Here is a 14,831-nt window from a genome sequence, read left to right as displayed (position 1 = left end):
TAAGCACATGCTTAAATGCGTTGTTGAACTGAGGCCTTAAGGAGGCAAAGAGATAAAGATTAAAGGGTTTAATATTCAAGAATGCAATGAACTGAGAAATCAAAAGTGATACTGGCGGGGGAGGGAGAAACCTCAAATAAAGAATTATGGGTGTGATCCTTCAGTCACTGAGCAATTGTGAGGGCATGCAACATCTTACAAGAAGAACCCTCATATTATTGGGAGTTTCTGAAAGCAATGGAGATGGGGAACATGATTTTCAGAAGTACTGGAGATAGATGATTTTCAGATTCTCCCTCTACATTTCCCAAACAAGTAATGCCCGCCTATTCATTAGTACACTATACAATAGATGCTGTTAAAATCTTCTTCATATTTAACATAGTAGTTAATTGCATCATGCTATAGGGGGGAGGGATAGCTCAGTGGTTTGAGCATTGGCCTGCTAAACCCCAGGTTGTGAGTTCAATCCTTGAGGGGGCTATTTAGGGATCCAGCACAAAAATCTGTCTGGGGATTGGTCTTGCTTTGAGCAGGGGGTTGGACTAGGTGACCTCCTGAGATCTCTTCCCAACCCTGATATTCTATGATAGAAGGCTGGCCTCGCTGTTGGGGTGCCTCCATATGTGTCATAGCCTCTCTATCCCCATCTGGCACCCGTTGCCAATGGCTGCTTTGGTCCACTTCTTCCTGTGAGTTGACCTTCCAGCCATGTCATCATTTAAGTCTAGCCCTTCTAGGCTTACAAGAAGTCCAACAAACCAATGTTCTCAGGGCTCTTTGACATCCTTGTCCCCTTTTCTGGTCTCACACCACTCTATCAGGTGCTGGTAGGGGAACCTGGGGCCTCTCAGTACACCAGGTGCCAGGCCAGGGACCATATAACTATCAGCCAAAGTCTGCTCAGTCCAACTGCTTGTGGCTGCTTCTCTGGGCTTCTTCCTACTATGGCCTTTCTCAGACCTTCTCCCCACAACCTCCCTAGGCTCACCCTTATTTCAGGGGCAGGTGTCCCAGAGCTCTCCCCCAGAATCCCCCAACAAAATCCCAAACTGAAAATAGTAACTTCTCAGGCTCGATTTTTCCTTTCTTTGTACACCTCCAGTTCCCCTGCTTTGTTCCTTAACTGAACACACCCTCAGGTTCTCCCCCTGGACGTCCAAATCCTGCCCTGCTTTCAGTGTGCACCTCCAGAGCCTGCGCCACACCTCCTCTTGCTTGCTAGCCTTCTCTACTCAGGGTAGGATCCCCAGGTTTACTCTCCCTCTGGGCTTTCTCCTCACAACCTCTCTAGTCCCAAAGAGAGGGATTGCAGAGTTCCTTCCTCTCCTCCTTGCAGCCATCTCCTGCTCTCAACTTCCTCTGATCATAGTCCTCTCCCCAGCTGGGCTTCATCCACAGTTAAGCCCAGCCCTTCCCGCAAGGCAGCCAAGCCTGGTATGTTAATTGTCCTCCCCAGCCATATTAACCCATTCAGAGCCTGTGTGGAGTACTCGCCCTGTCACACATGGTATTTGTGGTATCTGCCATTCTAAATACAGTTAATATTGTGCTACAGTAAATCTACATGGTGTAAGTATCAAGATTTTAACTGCACCCACTGTGGACCAGATTGTGATTGGCCTTTAAATGGTTTGGCAAAGAGGACCTAGAAGTTAAAGTGCCCTGCCCTTCTCCCGCATCATGCTGTTACCATCCACAATTGCAATCCTAGCACTCACTTTGGCTCTTCCACACTGGCTCCAGTAAGACGCAGTGGAGCCCTGTGAGCCTGATCTAAAGCCCAGTGAAATCAGTGGGGGGGTGTATGAGTCTTTTTGTTGATTTCAGTGGGCTTTTGGCAGGGCCATCCTTACCCATACACAAAGTACGCCGCTGCCTGCTGCTCCAGCCCCTGCTCCGCCTCTTCCTCACGGCCCCCATCCCTGCCTCTTCCCACCCCTGCTCCGCCCAACCCTGCCCCCACTCTCCTGTGGACTGCAGCAGGGGTGGGGCACCCTGCACTCACTGGTGGCGGTACGTGGAGCGACCTGGCCCCAGCCTGCTCCGCTCTGCCAGCTCCCAGCCATGCCACCAGTGAGTGCTGGGGGGCGGTTTCCCTCTGCCCCCCAAAGCTGGGAGCCAGGGGAGCAGGGCGGAGTAGGCTGGGGCCAGGTCACTCCACTTCCTGCCGCCCTGTGAGTGCGGGGTCGGCCTAGCTGCCCTGCAATCACTGGGTGGCAGGAAGTGGAGAGACCGGCCCCAACCGGCAGTTCCCCCCTGGCACTTCCACCCCCCATGGAGGCCCCCACGGGGCGGTTGCATAGGGCACCAAAATTGCTAGGGATGGCCCTGGCTTTTGGATCAGGCTGTGTGTGTGTGTATACACACATATAATGCTTGGATAGCTTGATATAGCCATATAATATGAGTCTCCATTTCACAGGTCAAGAAATTGAACAGAGAAAGGCGCTTGTGATTTAAATGAAAAAAAAATGAGGGTCTTTTGGCCTAGAATTAGTGCCAGACTGAGTGTTGATTGTGGAAGCTGGGAATATTTGTATTTTCTTTCTTCCACTGATGCATCTGAATAATTTGCTAAATTTGATAATCTGCAATGGGTTTCCCAGTCATTAATGTGATTTAGTGAAATTCTGCTTTGCTGTCATTGTATTACTCTTAGAATAAGGATCTGTGGTTAATCCTGCTTTGACTGGGCTCCTGCGGGACGTTTTGTTTGCTTGTTTTTGTTTTTAAACACACTTTTAACCGAGGCTGGGCTCAGTTCACTTCTTGTGTCAGCAGAGTATTCTGCAGTGCCCAGGATTCACCTCCTTTGGGAGGATAGCTAGTGTTTGCACATCTTCCCTCCATAGAGGTTCCATCATGGGAAGACAGCTCTAAATCATAGCTTGTTCCATTGGAGTCCTGATGATGGAGGGTACTTGGGATGCTGGGCTGGTACAGCAGGCCCATGCCTGGTACCCCAAAGAGATTGTATGATGTGATGCTTTCATCATTGTAAAGAGCCTGCAGCCTGAGGCCATCTGATCTAGGACTAACAGATGGCCAGAGAAAGTCCCACCTTTCCATACGTGTTGTTGTCAGCAGGGTGAAACCTAGTTATGGGTTCAGGTAAAACCCTACTGTGATTGATAGGTGTGAACTCACCCTTCAGTTAACATAACTGTAAGGATAGGTTCCCACCTAAGACCAAAGGAGTATGTGAATCCACTCAGGATCTTTTGCTGAATAACGTTTTGGGTAGGGGCCCGCATTGGAGGGAGGAGGCAGAACAGACAAAATACTTGAGACACAGCTGGTGGGAGCAGCTGAAAGCATAGTGACTCTGGCTCTGGAAGAAATTTGGGGAGAAGTATTTGGGTTAGTGGTGCAGACTGAAAGGAGTGTCCTTAGCTCTGTGAGCAAAAGAAGCTGTTTCCTGCTATTTGATTCCTTCTGCGTTCAGAAATGCAGGACTTTGCAGATTCTTTAAATTATAAACAAACAAATCTGCATCAAAGAAATATCTGACTATCACCAGTTTCTACTCCCATGTGGGACATCCCCAGGGCCACAAGCTTTGACTAGTTACTCAGGTTGGAAAGGGGCAACACTGTTGGGGTCCAGTTTCCAAGAAGAGAGATTGTGAGCCTGGTGTACCTGGTGAACCAAAATGAAACAAATAATGGAGATACTTGCCAAAAGCAAAACCAGACAGCAGGAATTAAAACAAGACCTAAACAACAGGAGCTGGAGACTTTGCAACGGGAGTTAAGAGAAGACTTAAAACAAGTTATAAATCAGGAATTGGAGGTTTCCCAGAAAATGCCCGGTGAGAAGTTGCATTCTGAGATAAGATCCTTGTTGGAACAGCAGCTACAAAGTGCCTGGACAGATTGGGAAGCCCAACTGCAACGCACCCAGACTGGCATGGTAATACAGATTGGCGAGGTGAGCAACAGTCAGACAGCCATAGACCAGAAGTTTCTCCATGAATTAGTGGAGACAAACAGGTTTTGACGGGTTTGGAACTGCTAACTGAGATGAATTGCAGCAAGGATTCAAGAAGCTGAAAATTCAATTCCAGAAGGAAATCAAAGGGTCACTGACCACAGTGGAAGTCAGCTGCCTGGATGAGGAATTGAGGCAGTCAGAGCTTGGGTAAGATATCTATCATTTCCTACCCTATTTGTAACCCACAGCGGCCCAGAAGGGAAAGGTTGGGCTGTCCCAGCTCAAATAATGCAAAAGCCCACTATTTCTGAGTGGAAAACTCCTTGGGAGGCTTATTTTGGCTCAATTCAACATTATAGCTCAAATGAATGGCTGGGATGGTGGACAGAAAGGGAGGTTCTAGTAGCCAGCTTGAGTGGCCCAGCTCTTAGGGTACTGCACAACCTATCTCAGAAAACAGATTGAATTATCCAGACCAGCACAAGCCTTTGACATGCAGTTTAGAGCTAGCCATCAATCTGAGCTGGCACGGGGACAGCTAAGAGTTAGAAGGAAAGAGAGAGAAGAAACCTCACCTGAACTGGCAGAGGACCTGCGGACGCTCGTGTTCCTGGCATACCCAGGATAAATTGGCAGTGGACCAGTTTGTAGATGCTCAGCTGGGCTTGGACTTGCAGATCAAAAGCAGCAAAAAGAGGCCAAAGACACTCTAGAGTCTGTGGAATTTGCCACAGAACTTGAATCTTTCCTTGCAGCAGTGCACCAGAAGAGGAAGCAACCACTAGTTGAGGAGGATGGAAGCTGAACTCCGTGAAGCCTGTAAGTAGAGATCTGTGTCTAATATGACTGATGGAAGAGGGGATCCTAATCTGGTTCAAGACCTTATTGAACGATTAGAACAAATGATAAATTCTCTTTGTAAAAGAAGGGAAACTGGCAATAATGCAAAAATTAAAGAAAACAGTCAAGTGCTGGTACTGTGAAGAAACTAGCCACAAAAAGGAGGATTGTAATAAATTTAAGGCAGGCCAAGACAGGTTGTTGCAAGCATCTAGTGAAAGCCTCTCTCCCAGTTCAGAAAACGGAGGAATGGCCAACCTGAAGGGGCAAAGTTTGGCAATACATGGATCGGCCCCACCGTTTTTGTTTAGGTCTGGGCAGTTAAACAACAATAGTGGGGGTCCTGGCTATTGAAGGAGTAATAGGATCTGTGATGTGTACAGGAATAATTCACATGGTCTCAAACACACAGGTTATTAAACCAGACACAAGGCTAGGCAATAGGGGATCCAAAACTGAACTGCCTAACTGGTCTCAAATGGAGACAGTGGCTGGGGCAAGGGCACCCAGCTGAAAATTGGGTTTGAAGATTAGAACTCTAGCATTTGAACAAGAAGCCTGGGTGGCTGAAATAGTGGATGAGCTATTAATTGGCTTGGATGTCATTTATGGTTAGTAACTGTGTAATACATACCCAGAAAGGTGTCTTGCAAATTCAATCCACATAAATTCTCTTCAAAGATATGGCCTAGGTGAGACAAATGGTTGTAGGTAATCGATGTTCATGGTACGGCCACACCTTGAATACTCTGTGCAGTTTTGGTGGCACCATCTCAAAAAAGATATATATTAGAAATGGAAAAAGTACGGAGAAGGGCAATAAATATGATTGATTGGAGTATGGAACAGCTTCCATATGAGGAGAGATTGAAAAGGCCAGGACTATTTAGCTTGCAAAAGAGATGACTAAGGAGGGATGGGATACAGATCTATTAAATTATGAATGGTGTGGAGAAAGTGAATAGGGAAGTGTTATTTACACCTTCACATAACACAAGAACCAGGTGTTATTCAATGAAATTACGAGGCAGCAGGTTTAAAATCAACAAAAGGAAGTATTTCTTCACACAATGCACAGTCAACCTGTGGAACTCATTGCCAGGGGATATTGTGAGGTCAAAACTATAAGTGGGTTCAGAAAAGAATTAGATAAGTTCATGAAGGATAAGTACATCAATGGCTATTACCCAAGATGGTCAGGGGCACAACCCTATGCTTGGAATGTCCCTAAGTGTCTTACTGGCAGATACTGGGACTGAACAACTGGGAATGGATCACTTGATAATTTCCCTGTTCTGGTCATTCCCTTTGAAGCATCTGACATTGGCCACTGTCAGAAGACAGGATACTGGGCAAGATGGACCATTGATCTGACCCAGTATGGCCATTCTTATGTTTTCTTGTTCTTATGTTTGCAATGAATGAATTGTCCTACTCCCAGGGCAGAAAGTATTATAACCACTACAAGCTGTGGTGGCTTTCCAGCAAGGGAAAGATGGGAAGTGATTGAAACCTGTTTGCAAATGCAGGGTCTTGGGGGGAAATCTTAGCTGCCAAATCTCTTGCAAGTCTGAAGCAAGAATTGATCCTTGTTTGTGTGCTGAATATTCCTGACAAGCAGTAAATAGTAAGAAAGAGAAACTTGATCGGCAGGGTGTGATTTAGCATTTCAGAGTAGGAAAAGGCTCTTGGGGCTGCTTCTGTCTTGGTCTGTCCATGTTTTAAAACCCTTTTCATATTGGACACAAATGCTAGTGCTTGTGGTTTGAAGGACAGAATTTCTGGTTGGCTACCCCCTGAATCTGAGAATATAGCTGTGGAAATCGAAACTGAAAAAGTTGTCACAAGGATGAATTCCCCACTTTACAGCAGAATGGGCAGTGGTTGTTAGACACTGATAGGAAATCCAGAGAAAAGCCCAAAAGAGATTTGGGTGGGAATAAACTTCTTTTATGTAGGTGAATGTGGTGTTTAGATGTTGCTTGTAATTATTAGAACTGGGAGCACTGGCTGTTGGGAATCTGAAAGGACAGGAAACAGGAAGGAGGGGGGAGGAGTTGAGGAGGCTGAGTGAGAGTTACAGAGTGTGCAGCAGCAGCTTGGAAAAGGGATTTCCACTGTAAATAAAGTCCTGTTGAAGCTTGTTAGTACCTTGCCTGCTTGATACAACAGTGATGTAAAACTGTTGTGACAGAAAGACACTGCATATATGTAAATAGTTAAGTGTAGTTGTATCACTTGTAACTTGTTAAAGTATTTATTTTCTTTGTGTCTGGGATGAGTTTTTGGTTGTCACCATGTTAGGCTTCATTGGGACAATGTGCAAAGCTGTGATGGAGGGTGTTATGATGAACTGGGTGAAACCTTGTTGTGGGTTGAGTTAAAACCTTATTCAGATTGATAAGAGTGAACACAACCTTCAGTTAACATAAGGGCAATGATAGGCCTCCACCAAAGACCAAAGGAGTATGTGAACCCACCCAGGAGCTTTTGCTGAGTTGTGTGTGTGCGTGTGTGCGCAGAACAGACAAAAACCAGAGATTCAGACAGCCGGCAGCTGAAAGCACTGTGTCTGACCCCAGAAGGGATCGAGGTGCAGGCTGAAAAGAGTGTTCCTACTTCTGTGAGGAAAAGAAGCTGTTTCATGCTATTTGATTCCTCCTGCATTCAGAGAGACAGGGCTTTGCACATTTTTTGTAAATAAACAAAACTGTATCAAAAAAATACCTGACTATCACCAATTTATACTCCCAGCTGGAACATCCCCATGGCCCTAAATTTGGATGCTACTAGGGTTGGAAAAGGGAAACAATATTTTTCCTCTCCAGGTATGACTAATGTTAGGCCTTTTGGAGCTCTTTGGATGGGCTGGGAGATTGATGGGATGTTGACCCACTATTGTTCCTTCATGTAGAGGGTCCTGCTTCCCCCATTTGTCCATGCATGCACTGCCTCACTGGGCAACTAGGGAGACATATCTCTAGTCACTGCTGTTTGGACACACTGGAGCTGAACGAGCCCTGACAAAGTCTGACTCTTTTAAAATATTGATTTCCAATATAGTTTGACAACACACATAGGCCTGGTCTACACTACGCGTTTAAACCAAATTTAGCAGTGTTAAACCGATTTAACCCTGCACCCGTCCACACAACAAGGCCCTTTATATCGATATAAAGGGCTCTTTAAACCGATTTCTGTACTCCTCCCCGACGAGAGGAGTAGTGCTGAAATTGGTATTGCCATGTCGGATTAGGGTTAGTGTGGCCGCAAATCGACGGTATTGGCCTCCGGGCGGTATCTCACAGTGCACCATTGTGACCGCTCTGGACAGCAATCTGAACTCGGATGCACTGGCCAGGTAGACAGGAAAAGCCCCGTGAACTTTTGAATTTCATTTCCTGTTTGCCCAGCGTGGAGCTCTGATCAGCACAGGTGGCGATGCAGTCCCAAATCCAAAAAGAGCTCCAGCATGGACCGTACGGGAGATACTGGATCTGATCGCTGTATGGGGAGACAAATCTGTTCTATCAGAGCTCCGTTACGGAAGACGAAATGACAAAGCATTTGAAAAAATCTCCAGGCTATGATAGACAGAGGCCACAGCACAGTGCTGTGTGACAAGCGTAACGGAAAGCCAAAGAATCAAATGGATGCTCATGGAGGGAGGGAGTGGGGACTGAGGACTCCAGCTATCCCACAGTCCCCGCAGTCTCCGAAAAGTATTTGCATTCTTGGCTGAGCTCCCAATGCCTGAAGGGTCAAAAACATTTTCCCGGGTGTTTCAGGGTGTATGTCGTCAATTTACACCCTCCCCGCCCCCCCCCAGAAAGAAAAGGGGAAAAAAAACGTTTCTTGCCTTTTTTCAATGTCACCCTATGTCTACTGCATGCTGCTGGTAGACGGGGTGCTGCAGCACTGAACACCAGCATCCCCTTCCCGGTGGCAGACGGTACAATATGACTGCTATCCATCGTCATCATCAGCCCGTGAGTGCTCCTGGCTGGCCTCGGTGAGGTCGGCCGGGGGCGCCTGGGTAAAAATGGGAATGACTCCCAGTCATTCCCGGCAGATGGCACAGAATGGCTGGTAACTGTCTTCATCATAGCAACTGGAGGCTGAGCTCCATCAGCCCCCCCCCCTTTCATGTCTAAAGGAAAGATTCTGTCCTGCCTGGACTATCATAGCAGCTGGAGGCTGCCTCCCCCCTCATTTTATCTCACTAAAAAGTCAGTGTTTCTTATTCCTGCATTCTTTATTATTTCATCACACAAATGGGGGGACACTGCCACGGTAGCCCAGGAGGGTTGGGGGAGGAGGGAAGCAACGGGTGGGGTTGTTGCAGGGGCACCCCCTAGAATGGCATGCAGCTCATCATTTCTGCGGGATCTCTGGGGCTCTGACACGGAGCGGCTGTGCTCTCTGGTTCTCTGGTACACTTGCCCCATATTCTAGGCAGGACTGACTCTATTTTTAGACAAAACATAAAGAAGGGAATGACCCGGGGAGTCATTCCCATTTTTGTCCATGCGCCCCCAGCCGATCTCAGCGAGGCCAGCCAGGAGCACCCATGACAGCAGCAGACGGTACAGAACGACTGATAACTGTCATCTCATCACCAATTTACAATGGCATGGCAGATGGTGCAATAGGAATGGTAACCATCTCTGCTACCTTGCAAAGGCAAATGAACGCTGCTATGTAGCACTGCAGTACTGTGTCTATCAGCAGCATCCAGTACACATATGGTGACAGTGACAAAACGCAAAACAGGCTCCATGGTTGCCATGCTAATGGCGTCTGCCAGGGCAATCCAGGGAAAAAGGGCGCGAAATGATTGTCTGCCATTGCTTTCACGGAGGAAGGATTGAGTGACGACATTTACCCAGAATCACCCGCGACACTGTTTTTGCATTGGGATCTCAACCCAGAATTCCAATGGGCGGGGGAGACTGCGGGAACTATAGCTACCCACAGTGCAATGCTCCGGAAATCGACGCTAGCCTCGGTACATGGACGCACACAGCCAAATTAATGTGCTTAGTGTGGCCACACTCAACTTTATACAATCTGTTATACAATCTGTTTTACAAAACCGGTTTATGTAAAATCGGAATAATCCCGTAGTGTAGACATACCCATAGTCTGGTTCAAAGGAGAAGGAAGAAGGGTTTGGCCTGGGTAGTTCTGCCATGCTCTCCAGTTTGTGATTGAAGTACCTGATAATTGGCAATGAAGACTGAGGATGGTCCCAGTGCACATTCCCAGGCTTCATAAAGTAGGAATGTACCTCAGGGGTCCAATTGCTATTTTCATTGTACCCCAGCTAAGGCCTTGCTTTCTTGGGCTGTTAAGAGAGAGTCCAGGACTAGAGCTACCTAGGGGACCCAGCCACTTACCGCTATGAAACTTAAGCATCATCCAGTAAAAACAGGTCTAGAGGTAGTAACTAAAAGTCAAATGAACATTTATTTTATAGTTTGGGATATTTTAAGATGGCGCCTTTAGACAGGGATTTGCCTGTGGTAGGATGTCATGTATAAACAGTGTCCCATGGCCATTCTCAAATCTACTGCCTTTTAAAAGTGCAAATTTTAGAGGTCTTGATTTTGGAACAAGGACAATGCTACATTTTATTGTGAGACACAGCTGTTATTGCCAAAAGGGGTTATGCATGTAGATTCACATTTGTACTTCCTTTCTCTACTTAAAGAGATACCAATAATTATTTGACATCCACAAGTTATTTGTGAGGTTTGAATTTTCTGTTAGAGTTGTGTAAATCTTGTCTGGTGACTTATCACAATAGTGTGCTAATCCGAAATATCAACTAATTCCTATATGTGCGATTTCCCATGAAGACAAATCTTTCTCAAATACTTTAATTTGATTGGATTAAAGGCAGTACTGAGCTACAGCCTATATTAAAGATGCTTATAATATGTTTCACTTCTTATTTCCAGGTGAATTAAAGGATGATAATAACCAGTCAGACAAAAAAGATCAGTCTAGTATGGCAAATGAATCAAAGAAAACAGATGGTAAGGACCTAATTTCTATCACCTTTTCCCCTCAACACTGTATGCAGTGCAGAGCAGTCTAGACAGCCAATAGTTTGTCCTAAAGTTATAGTATAAGAAATTCAGGGAAAAAATACTCTGCAACATTTGGCAAAACTCTTTGGGGCATCTTCAGGTAAAATTGTCTCTTTCCCAAATAGTGTCTAGCAGTACTTAATTGTTGTGTTGGTATTCCAAATCCCTTACACATGAACTCTCAAAATTTCTACAAGAAAAATCCTGGATAATGTAGGCTTCGCACAAGAGAACATGGTTACATTTAGCTCCATCTTTTTGGCTTTCATTTGGCCAAACTCTGCTCTGAGTTACATCACTGTAAATGCAGAATAACTCCATTGACTTCAAAATTTAGCCCATAGTTTATAATCATATATCACACTATGCCAATATAGAAATAAGATTTTCCTGGTTTAACTGGTTATGTGAGAATTCCTCTGGAGTAGTAGAATCCTAAGTGAGATACAGCAAGCATAGATGACCTTGTGCTATCCCCTTCCCCATCTGGTATAGTATGCACGTTAAGGACATCCTAGATAAGAGGTATGGCTAGAATAATGCTGCATTCCAACCAGTCACAGCTGTGGAATAGCCTATTGGGTGTCATTGCAACTGGAAACAATTTAGAGCAGCCCGAAGGCTGCTCTAAATTATGCCAAAATAATGATTTAAAGCTTACCTGTGCTTGACTTTATGCACTATCAGTAATCCCAGCAGCCCCAGGAATCAGGGAAGTATAAGCAGCCCCAGGAATCAGGGAAGTATAAAAGTGAACATAAGCCACCTTTACTCCTCTCCCTCTCCTCAGGTGTGCCAAATGGAGTTGTGATATAGCTGAGGATCTGGGCCTATTGCTATGGGAATGATTTAATAACTGTTAATTAACATTTATAAATGGATACATAACTTGCTGATACCTTTTACTCGTCTGTATATGTCTCAGTTAAATCCACTGAGAAAATGCAGTTTTCACCTTTATAGACACAATAGGGTAGCTGGTTTTGACACTCAAGAATAACAATCCTATTGTAACTACTACAGAAAAAGTTAAGAATGACAATAATTATGTCTTCTATTTCCCTGAAATAAAATATGTCCCCTTAATTGGATATATGTGAATGAATTATTCAATAAGCACATTGTCCTGATAATTTTGTAATTCAAATGAAAAGGTGACTAACAACATAAATAATATAACACAGTTGATGCAGGAACATATATTAATTCTACACACATGAATATGTATTTTATAAAATGATCTTTTAAAAAAGGAATGTCTGTCAGGACTTGCTTATTTTATTACAAAGCCATATTGTTTACACACTTGAGATAAATATCTACCAGCAAAAAAAATTCTTGGTCAAATAATGAAAAAAACAGAAAGGCAGCTATATTACTGAATAAATGATTCAGGTTCAATTAATTACTGTTTGCAGACCCATGCTATTAATTAATCATGAATATTCAGATGACCTCTGTATGGTCATGAAAGTATTTGCAAATCCCCAAATCTTCATGAATCTGTTATTCACTTTTTATTATCTACTATTTCTTGTGCACTGATGAGAATAACTATTTGTTACTGTCCCGTTAAAAAGTGCCAGACATCCATTTAGAGGGTAGAACCAGTACCAGGTGATCAATCACGTAGTAAATAGTCAATGAAACAATGCAAGAGCAACCCAGAGGCTGTGTATTGTTCATTCAGACACTTCAGACAGTTCTGACCTCATTGGCAGAAAGAAAGAAAAGTTTGTGAATGATTTTCAAACCAAAGAAAAGATGTACATGTGTCACTCTCTTGTTTTGACAAATACTGTTCAATCAGCTCTATCTGTCACTTGCTGCGGAACAAAGCACTTTACTAGCAGAGTGGGGGATCTAGAAAAAGAAATTCTAGTTTGAGACACATGGTTACATACAGAATAGTGAAATATTTATACAGGCAACTGCAGGTATGCTGGAGAGAAACTGAGAGAGAGAGCGAGAGAGAGACTGTAGGGAAATAGTCACACCCGCATGTAATGGAACAGGGGTTCTCAAATTTCATTACACCATGACCCCCTTCTGACAACAAAAATTCCTACATGACTCCAGGAGGGGGGACCAAAGCCTGAGCCCTCCCGAGCCTCACCACCCCCGGATGTGGGGGCCAAGGCCTGAGGCTTCGTCCCCGGGTGGTGGGACTCAGGCTTTGGCCCCAGGCAGTGGGGTTCGGGCTTCAGCCCCGGGCCCCAGCAAGTCTAACGCCAGCCCTGGTGACCCCATTACAATGGGGTCATGATCCACTTTGGGGGCCCAACCCACAGTTTGAGAACTGCTGTAATAGAGTAGAAGACCCTGATCTTGCAAAAGCTCACCTGTGCTTGACTTTATGCACTATCAGTAATCCCACTGAATGAGCTCACAATGTGTAAAGTTAAGCACGTGCATAAGTCTTTGAAAGTGCAGGGTCTAAGTCGGGGCGGGCAAACTTTTTGGCCTGAGGGCCACATCGGGTTTCCAAAATTGTATAGAGGGCTGGTTGGGGGAGGCTGTGCCTCCCCAAACAGCCAGGCATGGCCTGGCCCCACCCCCTGTCTGACCCCTCCTGCTTCTCGCCCACTGACGGTTGCCCCGGGACTCCTGCCCCATCCACCCTCCCTGTTCTCTGTCCCCTGACAGTCCCCAGAACCCCCACCCCTGACTGCCTCCTGACACCCCATCCAACCCCTACTCTCAATCCTGATTGCCCCTTGGGAACCCCTGCCCCCATTCAACCCCTCTGTTCCCTACCCTCTGATCGCCCCAACCCCTATCCACACCCCCTCCCCCTGACCACCGACCACCACCCCGAACTCCCCTGCACTCTATCCAACCCCCCCTGTTCCCTGCCTCCTTACCACACTGCCTGGAGCACGAGTGGGTGGCGGCGCTACAGCCGTGCTGCCCAGAGCACCAGGACAGGCAGTGACACTGCCCGGCTGGAGCCAGCCACGCCACTGCACAGGACAGAGCACTGGGTCAGGCCATGGCTCTGCAGCTGCCCCAGGAGCTCGCAGCCCCGCTGCCCAGAGCACTGCATCGGCGGTGGGACGAGCTGAGGCTGCGGGGCAGGGGGAACAGCAGGGGAGGGGCCGGGGGCGAGCCTCCCGGGCCAGGAGCTCAGGGACTGGTCAGGATGGACCCACAGGCCATAGTTTGCCCACCTCTGGTCTAAGTCACTTAGGGTTTGTTTACACAGGCAATTTACGGCGCTGCAACTTTCTCGCTCAGGGTGTAAAAAAACAGCCCCCTGAGGGCAGCAAGTTTCAGCGCTGTAAAGCGCCAGTGTAGACAATGCACCAGCATTGGGAGCTACGCCCCTCATGGAGGTGGTTATTTTAGAGCTCTGGGAGAGCTGCCACTCTGAAAGACGAAAACATGCTAAAGCATAAGTGTGTAATAAGCAGTGCTCCCATCTAGTGGCTAAATTGTAACCCCACGTTTTACCAAATAGAAATTACAAAAATATCATGTCCCTCCTATTCAAAATATTTGTCCTAGAATATGAAGAGAATATAGATATGCTTTATTATTTTTATAAACCAAATCCACATTTCTGTGCATACCAGACTTAACAAGATTTCAGGATTTTTGGTAGCTTTTTTTGATATAAGCAGGCAAATATTATTAACATAGCCTGTTCAGTTATGTTGCATATGCTGCACTTGCAAACACCTACTTGCAGTCATTTGCTGCTGATTCGATTTGGCAATCACTCCCTAGTCACCAAATATACTGTACCTATGGGCCAAGGATTCCTTTTATTACTGTATCCAAGTATCCCTCAAGAGGATTTTAAAATACCTGTAGTGGCAGATTAGTTAGTGTGATTACCTGAACTTCTGATATAATGCATCATTGGTGAATAGAATGCTCTCTACTATAGCATTAATTTATTTTAATGGCAATAGTTCAGTGTTTCTATAGGGCATTTTACTACTTGTGTTAACAGAT

The 14,831-nt window shown here is 45.7% G+C and overlaps 1 protein-coding gene across 9 annotated transcripts in view; it reads left to right on the top strand.

The window, feature by feature from the left end:
- The window catches only part of PDE1C (phosphodiesterase 1C), a 533,093-nt gene that overhangs the window by 474,113 nt on the left and 44,149 nt on the right, over positions 1-14,831 (top strand). For 8 of the 9 annotated variants that reach the window (XR_005594059.1, XM_039524494.1, XM_039524495.1 and 5 more), the window contains one exon: positions 10,740-10,817. The exons of the other annotated variant lie outside the window; for it this stretch is intronic. Coding sequence is in view for 7 of the 8 variants with exons in the window: in XM_039524494.1 (XP_039380428.1) it covers positions 10,740-10,817 (78 nt within the window). In the remaining variant the exon portion in view is untranslated. The remainder of the gene's footprint in view (positions 1-10,739; positions 10,818-14,831) is intronic. 9 annotated transcript variants of the gene reach the window in all.

The sequence above is a fragment of the Mauremys reevesii genome, linkage group 2, assembly GCF_016161935.1.
Source record: "Mauremys reevesii isolate NIE-2019 linkage group 2, ASM1616193v1, whole genome shotgun sequence".
Classification (NCBI taxonomy): Eukaryota; Metazoa; Chordata; order Testudines; family Geoemydidae; genus Mauremys; species Mauremys reevesii.
The sequence above is the reverse complement of the archived record's forward strand: the minus strand, read 5'-3'. Positions and strand labels throughout refer to the sequence as shown.